This window comes from Syngnathus leptorhynchus, chromosome 4 (assembly GCF_054491065.1).
Source record: "Syngnathus leptorhynchus isolate UIUO chromosome 4, UIUO_Slep, whole genome shotgun sequence".
NCBI lineage: Eukaryota > Metazoa > Chordata > Actinopteri > Syngnathiformes > Syngnathidae > Syngnathus > Syngnathus leptorhynchus.
This window is the reverse complement of record NC_141198.1, coordinates 15,217,129-15,237,779: the sequence shown is the minus strand read 5'-3', so window position 1 is coordinate 15,237,779 and position 20,651 is coordinate 15,217,129. Positions and strand designations below refer to the sequence as shown.

The 20,651-nt window shown below is 43.7% G+C and overlaps 4 protein-coding genes and 1 pseudogene across 6 annotated transcripts; 1 reads left to right on the top strand and 4 right to left on the bottom strand.

Annotated features, from left to right (window-relative positions):
- Positions 1 to 307: 307 nt before the first annotated feature.
- Positions 308 to 5,764, top strand: mmp11a (matrix metallopeptidase 11a). The gene is made up of 8 exons (XM_085909259.1): positions 308 to 591; positions 2,479 to 2,708; positions 2,882 to 3,025; positions 3,543 to 3,676; positions 3,771 to 4,027; positions 4,448 to 4,652; positions 4,822 to 5,082; positions 5,283 to 5,764. Exons 1-8 carry the CDS (start codon positions 403 to 405, stop codon positions 5,399 to 5,401), a joined length of 1,539 nt encoding a protein of 512 aa, XP_085765385.1. The 5' UTR covers positions 308 to 402; the 3' UTR covers positions 5,402 to 5,764.
- Positions 5,765 to 7,104: 1,340 nt separating this feature from the next.
- On the bottom strand, positions 7,105 to 10,721 carry LOC147058371 (SWI/SNF-related matrix-associated actin-dependent regulator of chromatin subfamily B member 1). Of its 2 annotated transcripts, none has more exons than XM_085909305.1 (9): positions 10,584 to 10,721; positions 9,544 to 9,655; positions 9,328 to 9,457; positions 8,673 to 8,810; positions 8,460 to 8,587; positions 7,956 to 8,122; positions 7,683 to 7,873; positions 7,484 to 7,615; positions 7,105 to 7,400 (listed from the first exon to the last, which is right to left on the bottom strand). In XM_085909305.1, exons 1-9 carry the CDS (start codon positions 10,707 to 10,709, stop codon positions 7,361 to 7,363), a joined length of 1,164 nt encoding a protein of 387 aa, XP_085765431.1. In that variant the 5' UTR covers positions 10,710 to 10,721; the 3' UTR covers positions 7,105 to 7,360. The 2 variants fall into 2 exon arrangements, with proteins under 2 accessions (XP_085765431.1, XP_085765432.1); XM_085909306.1 differs by lacking the exon at positions 10,584 to 10,721 and adding an exon at positions 9,974 to 10,434.
- A 736-nt stretch (positions 10,722 to 11,457) lies between these two features.
- On the bottom strand, positions 11,458 to 14,414 carry LOC147058370 (uncharacterized; annotated as a pseudogene). The gene is made up of 3 exons (XR_015065807.1): positions 14,064 to 14,414; positions 13,397 to 13,506; positions 11,458 to 13,244 (listed from the first exon to the last, which is right to left on the bottom strand). The product of XR_015065807.1 is annotated as an uncharacterized LOC147058370 (transcript).
- A 119-nt stretch (positions 14,415 to 14,533) lies between these two features.
- On the bottom strand, positions 14,534 to 17,354 carry LOC147058369 (uncharacterized). Its single transcript, XM_085909240.1, has 3 exons — positions 17,200 to 17,354; positions 16,533 to 16,642; positions 14,534 to 16,380 (listed from the first exon to the last, which is right to left on the bottom strand). Exons 2-3 carry the CDS (start codon positions 16,633 to 16,635, stop codon positions 14,717 to 14,719), a joined length of 1,767 nt encoding a protein of 588 aa, XP_085765366.1. The 5' UTR covers positions 16,636 to 16,642; positions 17,200 to 17,354; the 3' UTR covers positions 14,534 to 14,716.
- Positions 17,355 to 17,671: 317 nt separating this feature from the next.
- LOC147058368 (uncharacterized) lies at positions 17,672 to 20,376 on the bottom strand. The gene is made up of 3 exons (XM_085909251.1): positions 20,234 to 20,376; positions 19,599 to 19,708; positions 17,672 to 19,401 (listed from the first exon to the last, which is right to left on the bottom strand). The coding sequence occupies exons 2-3, from the start codon at positions 19,699 to 19,701 to the stop codon at positions 17,855 to 17,857; spliced, it is 1,650 nt and encodes a 549-aa protein (XP_085765377.1). The 5' UTR covers positions 19,702 to 19,708; positions 20,234 to 20,376; the 3' UTR covers positions 17,672 to 17,854.
- Positions 20,377 to 20,651: the final 275 nt, after the last annotated feature.

Sequence of the window (20,651 nt, the reverse complement as noted above, 5' to 3'; positions counted from 1 at the left end):
CATTCTGTGTGTTCTTTTGAGGGGTTCCCCATCCATCCATCCATCCATCCATCCATCCATCCATCCATCCATCCATCCATCCATCCATCCATCCATCCATCCATCCATCCATCCATCCATCCATCCATCCATCCATCGACTAACCAAAAACAGGAGCGGCGACTGGCTGAATCCGGGTGTCGAACCGTGAGTATCGAGTAGACGGGGGGCCCACTGTCAAGTGTTACTCAAGTTGCGTTGGACTTCAAAGTGAAAGTATGAGGCACGTAGGGGGTTAACAGTCACGTGGTGTCGACCAACAAACGCGCAGCCTGTGAGTTTGTGTGTATACGGTGGCCCGTGGAGAACAAAGAAGCATCGAGGCGGTATTTAAAGCGGAGTAAGTTTCCAGCGGACGACTTGATGCGGCGGCCAAGCGCGCGTCACGACGAGCAGCAGCCAGCCGATATGCAGACGAGCGCGCACGCGTCCGGCGCTCGCCTCTGCCGCTGGCTCCTCATTTTCACGCTCGCCGTGCTCGGGCCCGAGTACGCGCGCGCTGCCGCCGTGCGCCGTGCCGTCGTCTCTGGCCACCACCACAAAGCGACACCGGTGAGTTGTTGTTTTTGACCTTACATGACTTCAGTGAAGTTCATGGTTGGTGAGGCACTGACTCCTTAAAAGTCGGATTTACAAGTATATGGACCCAAAAGGAGAGCTTATTCAATTGGCTACTGGTTATTCACGCGCGCGCACACACACGCGCGTGCACGCGCACGCCTGCCTTACCTTTATTTGTAGATAAAGTCCACGCGCCTGTCCTTCGCCACAAAAAATCTCCGTTATTTTGTTGTAACAATTCTTATTTTCCTTTAGTTTAGACCCATTTTCTTTCATTTTTGGCCCCATGAAGCTCTGATGCCATCCCAGCAGCTCTGTCATATGTTTTGAGTTACGAGCTTTTTCACAACAGCTGCATTTCTCCAACACGCCCAAAACAAACAGCAGAGGCTTGTCTATCATGACTTCCAAAAATGTCTCCTTCACTTCACATTTAGCTACATAGCGCAAAAATAACAGACATCTGTGCTTTGTTTGTGACATCCATTGTCTCGTCTATCTCCAGCAACAAATGGAGCAGCATTTATCACCTGTTGACTCACGTACGCCCCCTTCAGTGCGGCAGAGTATTATCTGCCTCAACCTGTGCCCTTTTTACTGCAGTTGTATGTCCATTAGCAAAATAAAAAAAAATCATCTTTGTATTTGAACAAGAAATATCCAATTTCAGCAATTTTGACTATAAAAATGTTCAGAATTCGTTCTATATAGAGATCGATTGACGAATAATCTTCATTTTATGTTTTATTTTTACTTGTCATGATGACAGGTGAGGCAGAGCCCTCCCCTGCCTCCCCTGACCGCACATCCCTTTAGCGGTTATGCGATCAGGCTAACAATTGCTCATACGTTTCATGACATTTAAAACATAACCTGTCCTTTTTTTTTTATGTGTTAAGTGACAGAAAAAAAAGTGTTATAACTGGTTGTTTTCCTGGAGTGTCTTAAAGGAGCGCGCGCGTTGTGCTTGGCAGGAACACCCTGTTTGTTGTCTGCAGCGTGTTGACAGGCCCGTGCACGCCTTGCGCAGCAACGTTACACGCCGTCTCTGGTTACAACACGCGCCGGCTTTCCCTGGCTGTCAAATTATTATCGTAGCTTGCGTATTTGACGTCGGTAACGGACACGTTTGTGTCATTTTTTTATTTATTTTTTTTACAAATAGTTACTTTTTGTGTGTTATATACTTTCTTTTATTATATTTTTTGTCTGATATTGTGTTACTTTCAATATGTATTTGTATCATTCTTGGTGATAATTGTGCAGTTTTTGTCTTATTTTGCGGTTTTCCAAGTAATATTTGGATGATTTTCAAAAATGTAAAGACTCCTATTCAGAAACTAAAACGGCTGATGGAGAATGTGGCCATTGATCTCGCTATCCCGCGCTTAGGAGTGTGAAAGGTAGCAATGTCTGTTCTCAGAATCAATTATTTTGATTTTAAATCTTGACTTTCCAGCCGCAGCATCATCCAAGATCCAAGCCCTTCCCATGTGACCTTATTTCAGGACTTGCAATGCATTCGTGTGCGGACTTGCTTGCCGCCGCATCTCGCTCCGTAGACTGAATGTTTTGCAACTCGCGTGCTGTAACACGATGATTAAAAAAAAAAAAAAAAGCCCGTGTTTGCTCGCTCAGCCGAAAGTGTCAGGTTAATTGTCACCTGGCACTGCGCCATTGTCAAACACAGCAGCTGAGTCAGCCCAAAACGCATCTGTGATGATGATCTGCATTTTTCTTTCAGCATCAAATACTTTCTTCGTGTCATCTTTGATTTTTGAGTTGATCATGCAAACCCGCCAGGATCATTCCGTAATTTCTCCTTCCAACACTTAACCCGCCTTCTTAGAACTAACTTGCTCCAACTCATGGTCGCAGGTCTCTGCCAAATTTCCTGAGCTGAAGAAGCGAGTCAAGCTCCCTCAGGTCCACAATCTCCTCAAGGATGTCATGCTGTCAAACGGCACTCGAAAGCCGGGGAAGCGTCCTCGTTGCGGAGTGCCCGACTTTCCTGGCAGCCAGCGGAGACATCTTCTACCGCCGGGACACCGGCGCAGACGCTTTGTCCTCTATGGGGGACGCCTGGACAAGAACAACCTCACCTACAGGTTTGATACACTAACATTATTTTATGCCAATGTGAATAATGAGTCTTTGATTGTCCAGAAAAGTGCTCTATAAATGTGATGCACTGTTGCTAAGTATTATTAGGCCTCATAATAACCGCGAGTACATTTTGGCTAGTCGTCTAAAAAATACGGTGGTGGTTTGTTTTTTTCAGGATCGTGCGCTTCCCGTGGCAGATGGACGAGGAGAAAGTGCGACTCGCGTTTCGTGAAGCTCTGAAGATTTGGAGCGACGTGACGCCGCTCACTTTCACCGAGATCCACGTCGGCAAAGCAGACATCCGCATCGACTTCACCAGGTATCCGAGCAATTGTGACTTCCCAGGAAGCATTTCCTGGCTACGACATCGTGCCACCGTAATGGTGCCGTCTCACTGACTCGTCTTTTTATCACATCCGGCATGACAAATACCCTTATTTGATGTGGACAAGCGATGTTTTAAAATGTTTACCTTAATTACAACTTAATTCTCATTCAATTATGATTATTATTTTACTCTGAATATTTTTGGTATAAGATCAAATTCTCCGCTTTTTTTCTTATTTTCTCCCCCAAAAATTATTTTTTGATAGAACAAACTAAATAACTGCTGTTCGTTCAGTTTTTCTTTAAAAAATTTTTTCACATAATATAAAACAAATTCCTGTATAACTGTGACATGCTTTAAAACCATTTTGCCTGTTTTTTCTTTTTTTTGTTTTTGTTGCTGGATTAATCAACTTTATCGCTTTAGCGCCGATACAGTTGAATTAAACACAGACAAAACCTTTCTTGCCTTTTTTTGAAACTTTTTTTGTTGTTTTGCTGACCCACAGGTACTGGCACGGTGACAGACTCCCATTCGATGGCCCGGGTGGGATCCTGGCTCACGCCTTCTTCCCCAAAACACATCGACAAGGAGATGTCCACTTTGACTACGACGAGGCCTGGACGCTTGGAAACCACATGGGTCAAACAAACAGACGGCGACATTAGTCATGCTAATGATCATCATGCTAACAAACACGATAAAATGACATTAACAGTCATACGTCTTTTCTTAGGTACGGACCTTCTCCAGGTGGCGGCTCATGAGTTCGGCCACGTCCTGGGCCTGCTTCACTCGAAGGAGCCCGGAGCCATCATGTCCGCCTACTACTCTTTCTCGTACCCGCTCAGGTTGAGCCTTGATGACCGCCGCGGCATCCAGTACCTGTATGGAACGCGACTCCGGACGCGCCCCACGCTGCTGCCCACTACACCGCCGCCGCCTCCGCCGCCGCCACAGTCCCATCCCGAGACAAATGAGATCCTCCCGCATGTGAGTCGATTTACCTTATCGTGGCTGCGTTAGCAATATGCTAAGATACACGCTACTGCAGTACCCCTCGGGTAAACTAAAGCTGGCATGACATGCTGGCAACTAAACATGCTAATACGTAAACAAGTAGCAAGGCAAGTATGCGTAGCAAATATGTTAGCCTGATAGACATACTATTGAATATATCACGTAAGCTAGTTAACGGGCTAATGAATATTCATTGCTCCGGTATAAATAGAACATTAGCCAAACTGTCGAGCATGTTATTAAACAAATAGTTAGCCAAATGTATGACATCAGCTTTACTCGCAAACATTGAAGGTTAGCCATGCTAACGGTTTGCCAGCCGCGAAGGTAGACATGCTAAGAAATGTACGTCAGCTGAATTTTACAGTTTGACTGATGTGTTGTTTCATTTAGCCCGACGCGTGCCAGACGGATTTCGACGCGGCGTCCATGATCCGTGGCGAGCTTTTCTTCTTCAAGTCGGGATACGTGTGGCGCATCCGTGACGGCCATCTTGAAAGTGGCTATCCCGCCTTGGCGTCGCGTCACTGGCGAGGGATTCGCAATAATGTAGACGCCGCCTTCGAAGACAAAGCAGGCAACATTTGGTTCTTTCAAGGTACGCCGTGTTGTAAGAAACCTTTAAAAGACATGAAATACAGTTTAAATATTATAATTCAAATCATCAAAACTAAATATCACGCATTTTTGGTTTGTGAACCCGCTCATTCTGGGGCCAATGAACGTTTTTTTTAAATTTTGTTTGAGGATATTTTCTCATCTTGTAGGTGACAACTACTGGGTGTTCGACGCCCAGATGCAGGTGCGTGGGCCCGAGTCCGTACGGGCCCTTGGGCTGCCCGAGGCGGGCGTCCGGGCGGCGCTGCGCTGGGGTGACGACCCGGACTTCGACACCTACGTGTTCGGCTCGGGCAACTACTGGCGCTTCAGCCCGCAACACAACCGGCTGGAATCGCCGTACCCGCGAGCCATGAGCGACTGGGGCGGCATCCCCACCGACGTGGACGCCACCTTCCGAGATGCTTACGGTACAAACTAAATGTTGGGCCCGAGTCATATTGTAGTAGAAACGTTCAGGACCATACGCACGTTGTTTATGGATGAGTCCTATTTTGTTCAAAAAATGCCCGAACTATTTAGCCCGTAAAACGAAATAGAATTTGAATGCCCTAAAGATGCTCGTATTTGGAGCGCTGTGTAACGCTAAGAGCTAAATATTGTTCGACAGGCTACGCCCACTTCATCCGCGGACGGCAGTACTGGAAATTCGACCCAGTGTCGATGAACTCTCTGGAAGGTTACCCCCGCTATGTGGGCGTCGACTTCTTCGGATGTCGAAACGTGTGATTGCCATCAGGCTGCCGCCTCCCAATCGCCCGACCCCAGGTGCTCCCACATTGATGTCCAAAGGCTGCATTTGACGCCGTCTGCAAGCCAAAAGCACTTCCATCGGTTTCCGGGGTCAAGTCGGGCAGCTTAGCCTCGCCGTGACATGTTCGGGGATCGGCGTGTTTGTCGGTGCAGGTCACTGACGAGCAGTTGTTACGAGAGAGTCACATGTTATGAATTTAGCCATTAACAATTAAGGTACAATTTGTGATCATTGTCGTAATGATATTGTATATTTATACACAAACGTTTTTTGTAAATAATTTTTTTTTTTTTACTAATCCTGCTACTTAATCGTAAACACGTGTGTTCAGGACGTTTTTCAACAGTTTTTCAAAATAAAACAACTTTGAATCTAAATATTTTGGCTTGAAACATTAATTTGTAACCCTACTTTGAAACCCTACTTTGAAATTCAACTTCAAACTTTAATCCCTTGTTTTAAGTGTTTTAAAGCCTCGCTTGAAACCCTAACCCTATTTTGCAACACTAATCCTACTTCAGAACCCTACTTTTGAACCTTAACACTATTCTAAACACCACTTTGAACCCTAACCTAATTAAAACCCCTATTTAAAAACCCCAATTGTTCTTTGAAACTCACATTCTAATTCAAAACCCTACTTTAAAGCCTCATTCCTTGTTTTAAACCCTACTATGGAACCCTAACCATAGTTTGAACTTAACTTCAACAACATCAACCCTTTTTGAAACCCCAATCCTTGTTTGAAACCCTAATTTGAAACTTCAAGGTTGATTTTAAACTCTATCAAAATCAGCCTAGTTTGAAACCCTCAACCCTATTTAAAAACACTGTAGTTGCTCCTAATGCTTTTCTGACCCAATCAGAGACTTGTGTCGACCAAAACTAGAACAAAAATACATAATGACCCAACACGACACAGATGACATATGGACTCTTACCGCTTCGCTTTGCAAATTCAGGACCAAATATGAGTAATCCAAATTGTTTGCATGTGCAAGCAGTTTACAATTCCGTCCTTCTCCTCACACACTTGTCGCAATTACCCAACCACTTTTAACTGCTTCCTGCCACACGATGCAATCCTCGAACTGAACAGTAGGAGGCGTAATAACACAAACAAATGTGAGTATTTAAAAATGTACACACGTTGCACAACATAAGATAAACAAACAGGGGTATACTAAATCACGACAGTTACAAACAGTAACCCTAATTTGAAATATTAATCTTAGTAAAACCCTACTATACAAGCCTACCACTAACTTGAAACCCTAATTTATCTGAAACCTTAATTTGAATCCTTATCCCTAGTTTGACATTTTAATCTTACTTTGAAACCCTCGCCCTAGTTTAAGACCCCAATCTGTTTGAAACCCTAATTTGAAACCTTATTCATAGTCACGTCCAAACTCTAATCTCACTTTAAAACCACAACCTGTTTAAAACCGCTAATTTGAAACCTAACCTAACCCTAGTTTGAAACCTTGTTGAAAACCCCAACCCTGACTTTGAAACCCTACGCAAAATTCTCAATCCTAGTTTCAAACCCTAATTTGAAACCTTAACCCTGGGTTGAAGCCCTAATTTGAAACCTTCACCCCAGCTCAAAATTTTGATCCTACTTTAATTTGTCAAGCAGGAAAAAGAAAAATGGCCGCCTCCTGAGTTTCAAGTATTGACAAGAAAAACATTTGTTTATTTTGGTTTATTTTGTAAGAATCATTCAAACGTACAAAAGAGGACAAATACAACATAAATATATTATCTGACTTCTTGCTCTGTGTGTGTGTGTGTGTGTGTGTGTGTGTGTGTGTGTGTGTGTGTGTGTGTGTGTGTGTGTGTGCGCGTGCGCGTGTGTGCGTGGGTGTGTGTGTGTGTGTGCCCTCATAACGCTCTTGTTGTTTTTGCCGACGATAAAGCATCATGTTCCTCTACCAGGCCGGCGCCGTGTTGGCGAGTCGCCTCATTCGCCTAAAACGAGAAGAACAAAATACAGGTAGCACCTTTTACTCCTCCTTGATTGGTATTTTCACTTTTCTACTTGTGACCCCCACCTGGTGTTTCTGTCTTGGTCTCTGATCTTCTTCTCCATCTCAGCGTCCGTCAGCGTCTCCAGCAAGGGGCACCACTGGTCAGCGTCACCCGTGTTCCTGATGGCAATCTCCACCGTGGGGAGCGGGTTCTCGCTGGGTGGACGGAGCGGCAAAGGTCAGGCGTCTGGCGAGGCCCCTGACGGAGGTGCCTTTGGCCTACCTGAAGGCGTACGTCCTCTGGTGCCAGCTGAGCTGCCCCCTGATGCTGTATGCGATGGTGGTGACGAACTCCCCTCCCAGACCCAACTCGGAGCACAGCTTGAGCGCAAACTTCTCCGGGGAGTTGTCCCTTTCCGACATGTCCCACTCAAACTGGTCCACCAGGGAGATGTTCCCCACGTGGATGTTGAGCTGGAGGTAGCGGCAAGGAAGGGAGGCAGCCATTATGCACGGAAAGAAGATGGCAGGCGGGAGAGCGAGCGAGCGACGGTACCTTGATGATGACCCTCTGGTCCGTCTGCTCGTCCAGGATGCTGTCGGTGGGGTACGACTCCATCTGCTGGCGAATGGCGGAAGCGATGGCGGGCACGAAAGCCAAAGGGTTGAGGTCCAGGTCGTCGCACAGGATCTCCGAAAACATCTCGGGAGTCATCAGTTTCTCTGCGAGCCGCGTGGACAACAATCGACATTTTTTTAGGATAACGTGACTCCAAAGTGAAATCTTCTAAACCGTCCCGCAAGCCACTCCACCGTTTGAAAAGCTAACACAAAAGCCCAAAACCACATTTGAATGCTATCACATGAGCTTGCTAACTTGAAAGGCTACCTCTAGAATTTTGGGTTGCAATCACTAACTTGTTTCAAATCTTCAAGGTTGAAACCAAGACGTACTTTGATACCCCGACACAAACTCCCCCTTAAGTTTTACTCGAAATCCGAACCCTCGACTAACGGTGTCATTTGTGTTGTCGTGTGCCCGCGCGCATGTGCGACGTGCCATTCATATTCCACGTAAAGGCGTCTCGAAGCTTCTGGCCTTCGATTTCCATGTCCAGGCGGATGGGCACCAGCACTTCGGACTGCGTGGCGTTCTCGTGGATCACCGCCGGGTCGTGGTCGTCAAAGCTGAACCGCGTGCACATGAATTGGCATTAACACACACACACACACTGATTGGCATGCATAGGATGTGCGAGTGATGGAGGCTGACCAGAGCGGGAATGTCCTCTTCTTGTCTCGACCTAGACGGGTGCGGTTGATGGTGGTGGAGCAGGGTACGGCGTCCAGGTGGTGGGAGCTGTTGGGCAGCGTAGGAACCCATTGGCTGTTCCTTTTGGCCTTCTGTTCCCTGCGTTGACAATTGTTACACACGCATGTTATCGTATAGTGCCCGAAGTTCGCCACTCAGCCACACGAGGGCGCACTTTGCTGGAGAGACTAAAATCACGTTCAAAGACCACGGGGAAAGTAGGAAATTAATGAGAAGAAAAACACTGAGCCACCATTGTCCAGAATATACTATGAGCCAAACACTGGATTGCAATCTTGACTGAAACTCTCAACCCTAATTTGGAGCCCAACCACCATCTGGAAATCCTAATTCTTCCTGAGATATTAAACCTGCCACGAAACCTTAATTATGAGCTTTTATTTAGCCGCAAAAGCCTAACTTGTGTTTGGAAACCCAAACGCTTGTCTATAAAGCTCAGTTAAAAACCAGAACCCGGCCTTCTTTCCAAAACAGACTACAATCCTTAATTTGCATTCCTAAACCAGACTTGAAAGTCTAATTGGACAACCTGATTTAAAACCCTAACTCCAGATTGAGTACCTATAAAACTGCAACCCCAGTTTTGGCGTCGTACCTCAAGTATGCGGGAGGCTCGGTGCTTATGGAGACGGCTTTGTACTTGTCGTCGTTGCCGTCCAGAATCTCTTCCACCTCGCTGGCCTTGAGCAGCGTCACGCTGGTGGCTAGCTGCGTGTAGCCGTGATCTGAAGGCAGTAGACGGCCGACGAGGCCTCGTGATTGACAGGCGCCGATGCCCGGGCCACGCCCCCGCCCGAGCCGAAAAACTGACCGTGCGATGACTCCACAATCTTCTTACGCTCCTCGACTGACGCCAACTTCCTCCACAGGGACGGATAGCGTTTGTACAGGGATCCCCTGAACATGCGCATGTAGTTGCCCACCTGAACACAACGCATCACATCACAGTTAAAAAAATTTAAAAAGTAATTTCATTCATGACATACTTGGTCAATTGGACAAATAATCACAATTTAATTCTGTTAACCGTCAGGATCGGCCTGGAAAAAAAATCATTCTAGACTTAACACCATGCTCCTTGACAATAACTTGTGCCTTAAAACTGCACTTTGAACCAGCCCTTAACATTTAAAACCTTGATACAGGCTTGAAACCATAATTTAAAGGCCAACCCTAACACTATCTTAAAATTGAAAGCCAAGTTGAGGCCGGAATTTGCTAGATTGAGACTCTTTTCAAACCTTGAAAGACATGACGCCCTCATATGCAACCCCAGGCCTTGTTAAAAGATCAACCATGGATTAAACTTGTTTAACTAAACCCTACGCCTCGTTTGAAGCCTGAAAATCTAATACGCTTCTCAAACCATCAGCCGGTCTTGAAATCCACCTACTTAGAAACCCTATAACTAACTTAAAATAACAACCCAGCCTTGTAAAACCTAATGAGGCATTTAAAAGCCAATTTTTAAGCGATTAATCTGGCGTCAACCCCGGTTTGACTCCCTAGTACCACATTCTTTCCGCATTTTGGTAGAGCGTATTTGGAGCTACAACCTTAGCATGCTAACTCATTCAAATCGACACACGCTCGTCCGCAAAGAGTAGACTGGAAACCCCGAGCACGACATGAACATGATGGATATAAAAGCGGTGCTCTCAAAGCCTAAAGCAAGTGCTAGAACTTTTTTTTTTTTTTTAGAAAGAATAGCCTTTATGATATAGTACTTTTGAATGCGCTCAACTTCGCTTAGCAACGTTAGCGGTCGAGCTAATATCCGACAACAAGTTGGAAAAAAAAAAACCTGCGGTAAAGATCGAGCAGAAGGGGCTCAAATATAGACACACCGACCTCCGAACCGATCATATAAAAATCCCCATCATCTTCCAGCTGGAATTTGACAGGTTTTTGCCCAAATGTCTTGCTAAGCGCCATACTGGAATGGAATGAAATAACAAAAGCGGTACGAATGCGCATGCGCTGAATTGGCTGACATATTAGTCGCGAAAAGATGACGTCACAGTGATAGGCGAATTCAACACCTTTTTAAAACTAGTTTTTATATGATATATATATTATATATATTATACATATATAGCCTTCATTGTCAAAATCGGGTCTAGTATTTGATCTGTTTATATATATTTTGAGGTCAATTCCGTGGAATCAAATGAACTAATAATGTACTGTTTATGATACTTGTGTCGTAAAAGGTTGAGAATTACAGGCATCTCATGGATCTCCATTTCTTAAGGTGTATTATCACATGACATGTCATCATTCATCATTGTTTAATATCATTTTACATAATTCCATATGATTACATAATTCCACATTGTTCAATGTCATTCCATACAATTCACTCAGATTTTATTTCATGATTGCAATGCATTCCACATGCTTTCATATTTTGTCATTCTCACTGTGATGAAGGAAAGGAGTTTAGCATCCCAATCAAATGTTACATAGAATAGAACTCATGTTTCTGCTCAAATAGATGATGAAAAGTTCACGGACCATTGCTCATCTCCCCAACAAACTCAGAATTCTCAAGAGAGACTTTTTGGCAAGTGACTGAGCAGGCAACAGGCTTCTCGCCAGTGTGGATTCTTGTGTGCCTTTTTAAGTTTGCTTTCACTGAAAATCTTTGGTCACAAAGTAAGCATGAAAAAGGTTTCTCGCCAGTGTGGGTTCTTGTATGACGTCTTAGACTTCCCTTTTCAGAGAAGTTTTGGCCACAAACTGAGCATGAAAAAGGTTTCTCGCCAGTGTGGATTCTTTTATGAACTGATAGAGTTCCCAGCTGACTGAATCTTTGGCCACAAACTGAGCATGAAAAAGGTTTCTCACCAGTGTGGATTCTTATGTGCATTTTTAATTCTCCCTTGTGACTGAATCTTTGGCCACAAACTGAGCATGAAAAAGGTTTCTCGCCAGTGTGGATTCTTGTGTGCCTTTTTAAGCTTTCCTTCAGTGAAAATCTTTGGCCACAAAATGAGCATAAAAAAGGTTTCTCACCAGTATGAGTTCTTGTATGACTTGTTAAGTTTCTCTTCACTGAAAACCTTTGGCCACAAACTGAGCATGAAAAAGGCTTCTCACCAGTGTGGATTCTTTTATGAACTGATAGACCTCCCATCTGACTGAATGCTTGGCCACAAACTGAGCATGAAAAAGGTTTCTCTCCAGTGTGTGTTCTTGTGTGCCTTTTAAAGTTTTGGTAGTCAGAGAATCTTTGGGCACAAACTGAGCAGGAAAAAGGTTTCTCACCAGTGTGAATTCTTAGGTGCGTTTTTAAACTTCCCTTTACTGAAAATCTTTGGCCACAAACTGAGCATGAAAAGGGTTTCTCACCAGTGTGGATTCTTGTGTGCCTTTTTAAGTGGTCCCGCCTAGAGAATCTTTGGGCACAAACTGAGCATGAAAAAGGTTTCTCGCCAGTGTGTTTTGTTGTATGAACTGTTCGAGTTTTCTTCTGACTGAATTTTTGGCCACAAACTGAGGCGGAAAGAGGTTGCTTGCTAGTGTGGATTCTTGTGTGTGTTTTTAAGTTTATCCTGCAAGAGAATTTCTGTTCACAAACTGAGCAGGAATAAGGTTTCTCACCAGTGTGGATTCTTGTATGAACTGTTAGACTTCCCCTATGACTGAATATTTGGCCACAAACTGAGCAGGAAAAAGGTTTCTCACCCGTGTGAATTCTTGTGTGTGACTTTAAGTTTGCCTTCACTGAAAATCTTTGGCCACAAACTGAGCATGAAAAAGGTTTCTCACCAGTGTGGATTCTTATGTGTGTTTTTAAAGTTCCCATTACAGAGAAGCTTTGGCCACAAACTGAGCATGAAAAAGGTTTCTCACCAGTGTGGGTTCTTGTATGACGTCTTAGACTTCCCTTTGCAGAGAAGTTTTGGCCGCAAACTGAGCATGAAAAAGGTTTCTCACCAGTATGGATTCTTGTGTGCCTTTTTAAGTTTGCCTTTACTAAAAATCTTCGGCCACAAATTGAGCATGAAAAGGGTTTCTCACCAGTGTGGGTTCTGGTATGACGTCTTAGAATTCCCTTTACAGAGAAGTTTCGGCCACAAACTGAGCATGAAAAAGGTTTCTCATCAGCAGCAGCAGGAGCATGTGATGACCCGTCATCACTATCTGATGGTGGAGCTACTTGTGATCCTCCACAGTGGTCTCCATCACCTTCTCGGGTCATTTGTTGACTTGAGCTGCAGCTTGGAGGCTCCCCCCCATTGTTCACCTCATCAAAACTCTTCGAAGGAACGCCAGTCAATGGCATCTTGCAGGTATGCTCCTCCTTCTCCTTTTTAATGTCACAGGAGTCTTCTCCCTCCTCTTTGATACAAGGCCGCTCCGGCTCTTCCTCTTTCTTTATGGTGCAAAGAAAGGTCTGCTCTATTCGGTCATTCAAGTGGTGGACCTCTTTGCCCACATCTTCCTCCTCTTTAATGCGAGTGCGCTCTGGCTCCTGCTGCTTAGGACGAGTAGCTTCACGGACGTCTGCAAAATAAGACAAACACACATCATTTCAACGTACATTAAAAATGAAAGTTACAGTGGAAGAGAAATTGGCAAAGCCGATACAAGGACTAGAATTCTACTCAACATAAACACTGGAAGAGGATTCAAAATAGAAAATACCAAGTACTAACCAGCTCTGTTTAACACAACAAAAGGCTGCAGCCAAAGATCTTCCGGTCGTAGACGAGTGCGGTCCATTTCCTCCACGTACTTTGTTGTGGTCCTTGCAAACATTTTCACTCTGCAATCACAACACTTGTTCAAGAAATTGACAATAAAGCGGACTTTGACAATGTTTGGCTAACGAAGGTTTACACAATAGTATTGTGTGTTTTTTTTATTGTGTGTTGTGCTTGATAGTTTGGAAAGAAAATAAACTTAGCGAAAGACTAGTCTAGTTGAATTGTTCCACAACGCCCATGTACCTAGGAATTCCTAACAAAATGAAAATAGGAGGCATAAATCATGATCAAATTGTTGAGTGTCAACTTCGACTTGTTTTGTTTACAACGTGAACTTAAAGCGATCCAATACACGAGACAACATTTCATGTGGATCGGACCTGATTTGGCAAATGTGATTATGCATTATCATCCGGTAGAGTGCATGAAGGCATTGAGATTTAAAATCGGGGGCATGCAACAATCATGCCCATAATCAAGCTAAATATCCTAAAGTTAGCACTGTGATAGCAATCATGCTAATGAAAGCGGTCCGGAATTGTGTACTGCAACTAAGCAGTCCTACAAATAACGACCTGTGCTAACATAATAACTTAGTTCCACAGTCGTAACTTACCTGTTTCGTCGTTGCAGTGTAGCTAATCTTACTGATTCACCAAATAAATTAATTGCGTGTTTATCTGATGCAGGAGCGGCTTTGTAGTAGTAGCAGCAGCTTTACTTCCTGTTACGTAATGATGATGTCATCATTAGAGGTCGCGGACGCCCTCTAGTGGACAACCGTGGAACGTTTAATGTGGTGGCCCAGCAAACAAACAAACATTGCGTGCATTTAAAAAAAAATATTTGTGCACGTTTTCCAAAATAACCGCAAATATTTTTTGATAACACACTAGCGTGCTTTTGTCGTGCGCGTTGTTCAACACTAGTGTTAACAAGCCAGAAAGCTTTCAGCCGCTTGTGCTTTTGAGGTTAATTCCATGGTCTCAAATGAACATATGATATGCTATTTATGATACTTACCTTACTTGTGTCATAAAATGTTGGGAATTACTCGCATCTCATGGATCTCCATTTCTCAAGTCAAAAAGTCAACGTCTGCTTTATTGTCAATTTCTTCACGTCAAGACACACAAAGAGATCGAAAATTACGTTTGCCACCATCCCGCAGTGACTAGACGCATTACACAATTCAATCGGAAGGTACATAGAATAGAATTACCATTGATGCAAAAACTCATGATTCTGCTCAAATAGAGGATGAAAACTTCACGGACCATTGCTCATCTCCCCGACCAAATCAGAATTCTCAATCGAGTCTTTTTGGCAAGTGACTGAGCAGGCAACAGGGTTCTCGCCAGTGTGGATTCTTGTATGACTTTTTAAGCTTCTCTCATCACCAAATTTCTGGCCACAAAGTGAGCATGAAAAAGGCTTCTGACCAGTGTGGATTCTTGTATGACGTGTTAGATGTCCCTTCTGACGGAATTTTTGGCCACAAACTGTGCATGAAAAAGGTTTCTCGCCAGCGTGGATTCTTGTATGACGTCTTAGACTTCCCTTTTCAGAGAAGTTTTGGCCACAAACTGAGCATGAAAAAGGCTTCTCACCAGTGTGGATTCTTTTATGAACTGATAGACGTCCCATCTGACTGAATGCTTGGCCACAAACTGAGCATGAAAAAGGTTTCTCTCCAGTGTGGGTTCTTGTGTGCCTTTTAAAGTTTTGGTAGTCAGAGAATCTTTGGGCACAAACTGAGCATGAAAAAGGTTTCTCACCAGTGTGGATTCTTAGGTGCGTTTTTAAACTTCCCTTTACTGAAAATCTTTGGCCACAAACTGAGCATGAAAAGGGTTTCTCACCAGTGTGGATTCTTGTGTGCCTTTTTAAGTGGTCCCGCCTAGAGAATCTTTGGGCACAAACTGAGCATGAAAAAGGTTTCTCGCCTGTGTGGATTGTTTTATGAACTGTTAGAGTTTCCTTCTGACTGAATTTTTGGCCACAAACTGAGGCGGAAAGAGGTTGCTTGCTAGTGTGGATTCTTGTGTGTGTTTTTAAGTTTGTCCTGCAAGAGAATTTCTGTTCACAAACTGAGCAGGAATAAGGTTTCTCACCAGTGTGGATTCTTGTATGAACTGTTAGACTTCCCCTATGACTGAATATTTGGCCACAAACTGAGCATGAAAAAGGTTTCTCACCAGTGTGGGTTCTTGTATGAACTGTTAGACTTTCCCTATGACTGAATATTTGGCCACAAACTGAGCATGAAAAAGGTTTCTCACCAGTGTGGGTTCTTGTATGACGTCTTAGACTTCCCTTTGCAGAGAAGTTTTGGCCGCAAACTGAGCATGAAAAAGGTTTCTCACCAGTATGGATTCTTGTGTGCCTTTTTAAGTTTGCCTTTACTAAAAATCTTCGGCCACAAACTGAGCATGAAAAGGGTTCCTCACCAGTGTGGGTTCTGGTATGACGTCTTAGAATTCCCTTTACAGAGAAGTTTCGGCCACAAACTGAGCATGAAAAAGGTTTCTCATCAGCAGCAGCAGGAGCATGTGATGACACGTCATCACTATCTGATGGTGGAGCTACTTGTGATCCTCCACAGTGGTCTCCATCACCTTCTCGGGTCATTTGTTGACTTGAGCTGCAGCTTGGAGGCTCCGCCCCATTGTTCACCTCATCAAAACTCTTCACAAGAACGCCAGTCAATGGCCTCTTGCAGGTATCCTCCTCCTTCTCCTTTTTAATGTCACAGGAGTCTTCTCCCTCTTTGATACAAGGCCGCTCCGGCTCTTCCTCTTTCTTTATGGTGCAAAGAAAGGTCTGCTCTATTCTGTCATTCAAGTGGTTGACCTCTTTTCCCACATCTTCCTCCTCTTTAATGCGAGTGCGCTCTGGCTCCTGCTGCTTAGGACAAATAGCTTCACGGACGTCTGCAAAATAAGACAAACACACATCATTTCAACGTACATTAAAAATGAAAGTTACGGTGGAAGAGAAATTGGCAAAGCCGATACAAGGACTAGAATCCTACTCAACATAAACACTGGAAGAGGATTCAAAATAGAAAATACCAAGTACTAACCAGCTCTGTTTAACACAACAAAAGGCTGCAGCCAAAGATCTTCCGGTCGTAGACGAGTGCGGTCCATTTCCTCCACGTACTTTGTTGTGGTCCTTGCAAACATTTTCACTCTGCAATCACAACACTTGTTCAAGAAATTGACAATAAAGCGGACTTTGACAATGTTTGGCTAACGAAGGTTTACACAATAGTATTGTGTGTTTTTTTTATTGTGTGTTGTGCTTGATAGTTTGGAAAGAAAATAAACTTAGCGAAAGACTAGTCTAGTTGAATTGTTCCACAACGCCCATGTACCTAGGAATTCCTAACAAAATGAAAATAGGAGGCATAAATCATGATCAAATTGTTGAGTGTCAACTTCGACTTGTTTTGTTTACAACGTGAACTTAAAGCGATCCAATACACGAGACAACATTTCATGTGGATCGGACCTGATTTGGCAAATGTGATTATGCATTATCATCCGGTAGAGTGCATGAAGGCATTGAGATTTAAAATCGGGGGCATGCAACAATCATGCCCATAATCAAGCTAAATATCCTAAAGTTAGCACTGTGATAGCAATCATGCTAATGAAAGCGGTCCGGAATTGTGTACTGCAACTAAGCAGTCCTACAAATAACGACCTGTGCTAACATAATAACTTAGTTCCACAGTCGTAACTTACCTGTTTCGTCGTTGCAGTGTAGCTAATCTTACTGATTCACCAAATAAATTAATTGCGTGTTTATCTGATGCAGGAGCGGCTTTGTAGTAGTAGCAGCAGCTTTACTTCCTGTTACGTAATGATGATGTCATCATTAGAGGTCCCGGACGCCCTCTAGTGGACAACCGTGGAACGTTTAATGTGGTGGCCCAGCAATCAAACAAACATTGCGTGCATTTAAAAAAAAAAATATTTGTGCACGTTTTCCAAAATAACCGCAAATATTTTTTGATAACACACTAGCGTGCTTTTGTCGTGCGCGTTGTTCAACACTAGTGTTAACAAGCCAGAAAGCTTTCAGCCGCTTGTGCTTTTGAGGTTAATTCCATGGTCTCAAATGAACATATGATATGCTATTTATGATACTTACCTTACTTGTGTCATAAAATGTTGGGAATTACTCGCATCTCATGGATCTCCATTTCTCAAGTCAAAAAGTCAACGTCTGCTTTATTGTCAATTTCTTCACGTCAAGACACACAAAGAGATCGAAAATTACGTTTGCCACCATCCCGCAGTGACTAGACGCATTACACAATTCAATCGGAAGGTACATAGAATAGAATTACCATTGATGCAAAAACTCATGATTCTGCTCAAATAGAGGATGAAAACTTCACGGACCATTGCTCATCTCCCCGACCAAATCAGAATTCTCAATCGAGTCTTTTTGGCAAGTGACTGAGCAGGCAACAGGGTTCTCGCCAGTGTGGATTCTTGTATGACTTTTTAAGCTTCTCTCATCACCAAATTTCTGGCCACAAAGTGAGCATGAAAAAGGCTTCTGACCAGTGTGGATTCTTGTATGACGTGTTAGATGTCCCTTCTGACGGAATTTTTGGCCACAAACTGTGCATGAAAAAGGTTTCTCGCCAGCGTGGATTCTTGTATGACGTCTTAGAGTTCCCTTGTGAGAGAATCTTTGGCCACAAAGTGAGCATGAAAAAGGTTTCTCACCAGCGTGGATTCTTTTATGACCTGTTAGAGTTCCCAGCTGACTGAATCTTTGGCCACAAACTGAGCATGAAAAAGGTTTCTCACCAGTGTGGGTTCTTGTGTGCGTTTTTAAAGGTCCGCTCAGAGAGAATTTCTGGCCACAAATTGTGCATGAAAAAGGTTTCTCACCAGTGTGGATTCTTGTATGACTTTTTAAACTTCCCTTCTCAGAGAATCTTTGGCCACAAACTGAGCATGAAAAAGGTTTCTCGCCAGTGTGGATTCTTTTATGAACTGATAGACTTCCCATCTGACTGAATGCTTGGCCACAAACTGAGCATGAAAAAGGTTTCTCACCAGTGTGGATTCTTATGTGCATTTTTAATTCTCCCTTCTGACAGAATCTTTGGCCACAAACTGAGCATGAAAAAGGTTTCTCGCCAGTGTGGATTCTTGTGTGCCTTTTTAAGCTTTCCTTCAGTGAAAATCTTTGGCCACAAACTGAGCATGAAAAGGGTTTCTCACCAGTGTGAGTTCTTGTATGGCGTATGAGACTTCCCTTTACAGAGAAGTTTCGGCCACAAACTGAGCATGAAAAAGGTTTCTCATCATCAGCAGCAGGAGCATGTGACGACACGTCATCACGATCTGATGGTGGAGCTGCTTGTGATCCTCCACAGTGGTCTCCATCACCTTCTCGGGTCATTTGTTGACTTGAGCTGCAGCTTGGAGGCTCCGCCCCTTTGCTCACCTCATCAAAACTCTTCACAGGAACACCAGTCAATGGCATTTTGCAGATATCTTCCTCCTCCTCCTCCTTTTTAATGTCACAGGAGTCTTCTCCCTCCTCTTTGATACAAGGCAGCTCCAGCTCTTCCTCCTTCTTTAGAGTGCAAAGAAAGGTTTGCTCCATTTGTTCATTCAAGTGGTGGACCTCTTTGCCCACATCTCCCTCCACTTTGATACAAGGCAGCTCCAGCTCTTCCTCCTTTATGGTGCAAAGAAAGGTCTGCTCCATTTGTTCATTCAAGTGGTGGACCTCTTTGCCCACATCTCCCTCCTCTTTGATACAAGGCTGCTCCAGCTCTTCCTCTTTCTTTATGGCGCAAAGAAAGGTCTGCTCCATTTGTTCATTCAAGTGGTGGACCTCTTTTCCCACATCTTCCTCCTCTTTAACACGAGTAAGCTCTGGCTTCTGCTGCTTAGGACGAATAGCTTCACTGACGTCTTGCAAAATAAGACAAACACACATCATTTCAATGTATATTAAAAATGAAAGTTACAGTTGAAGAGAAATTGGCAAAGGCGATACAAGGACTTCTTCAATCTGCCTATCACACATGATTTCGATAGAATTCTACTCAACATAAACACTGGAAAAGGATTCAAAATAGAAAATAGTTATTTCCGAAGCAAGTACTAACCAGCTCTGTTTAACACAACAAAAGGCTGCAGCCAAAGATCTTCCAGTCGTCGGCGAGTGTGGTCCTTTTCCTCCACGTACTTTGCTGTGGTCCTTGCAAACATTTTCACTCTGCAATCACAACACTTGTTCAACAAAGTTTGGCTAACAAATGTGTCTTTTGGACAGCGGCGCACGAGCTATTTATTGAAATCGTTGATTACGTTATCCCATATTTACACAATAGGGTTAAGTGTTGTGTTTGATGTGATGATGCATTATCATCTGGTAGACGGCATGGAGGCATTGAGATTTAAAATCGGGGGCATGCCTGCCTGCGACCACCAGCTAATACTCAATCTTGAGTAATTTCCACGGTCTAAATCTCGGTAGAGGCGAGAACCAGCATGTGATGATGGCTCATTTAAGATCCAACATTCGTCGAGGACGCTGCCCAGAGCAGCCTCTGCAGCAACTTGACAAACGACAGCTGTAATTCAACAATCATGCCCATAATCAAGCTAAATATCATAAAGTTAGCACTGTGGTAGCTACCATGCTAATGAAAGCGGTCCGGAATTGTGTACTGCAACTAAGCAGTCCTACAAATAACGAACGGTGCTAACATAATAACTAAGGTCAACAGTCGTAACTTACCTCTTTCGTCGTTGCAGTTGTAGTGTAGCTAATCTTACTGATTCACCACATAAGTTAATTGCGTGTTTAAGTGATGCAGGCGCGGATTTGTAGTCGTAGCTTTACTTCCTGTTACGTAATGATGATGTCATTTGAGAGAGGTCCCGGACGCCCTCTAGCGAACAACCGTGGAACGTTTAATGTTGTTGCCCATCAAACAAACCAACATCGCGTGCGAAAAAATAAAAACAAAAAACCCAACTCGAATAGATTTTAATAGCATACCAACGTGCATTTGTCGTGAGTGCAAAATCCTAAGGAAAGTACACAGCACACACCGTATTCTTTTATAAACGGTATGTTTATTCATATATATACACTAATATATTAACCTATGACCAGGAGAGAAGAGAATTTACAATGGGAAAAAAAAAAAAAA

Excerpts from the sequence above, each read along its gene's own strand:
- LOC147058369 (XM_085909240.1), bottom strand. The coding sequence starts at position 16,635 with ATGTTTGCAAGGACCACAACAAAGTACGTGGAGGAAATGGACCGCACT. Across the intron at positions 16,381-16,532 it reads TGTTGTGTTAAACAGAGCTG|ACGTCCGTGAAGCTATTTGT; the intron begins GTTAGTACTTGG and ends CTTATTTTGCAG.
- mmp11a (XM_085909259.1), top strand. The coding sequence starts at position 403 with ATGCGGCGGCCAAGCGCGCGTCACGACGAGCAGCAGCCAGCCGATATG. Across the intron at positions 3,677-3,770 it reads GACGCTTGGAAACCACATGG|GTACGGACCTTCTCCAGGTG; the intron begins GTCAAACAAACA and ends GTCTTTTCTTAG. Across the intron at positions 4,653-4,821 it reads CAACATTTGGTTCTTTCAAG|GTGACAACTACTGGGTGTTC; the intron begins GTACGCCGTGTT and ends CTCATCTTGTAG.
- LOC147058371 (XM_085909305.1), bottom strand. The coding sequence starts at position 10,709 with ATGCGCATTCGTACCGCTTTTGTTATTTCATTCCATTCCAGTATGGCG. Across the intron at positions 9,656-10,583 it reads TTTATATGATCGGTTCGGAG|GTGGGCAACTACATGCGCAT; the intron begins GTCGGTGTGTCT and ends CGTTGTGTTCAG. Across the intron at positions 9,458-9,543 it reads GATTGTGGAGTCATCGCACG|ATCACGGCTACACGCAGCTA; the intron begins GTCAGTTTTTCG and ends TACTGCCTTCAG.
- LOC147058368 (XM_085909251.1), bottom strand. The coding sequence starts at position 19,701 with ATGTTTGCAAGGACCACAGCAAAGTACGTGGAGGAAAAGGACCACACT. Across the intron at positions 19,402-19,598 it reads TGTTGTGTTAAACAGAGCTG|ACGTCAGTGAAGCTATTCGT; the intron begins GTTAGTACTTGC and ends TTATTTTGCAAG.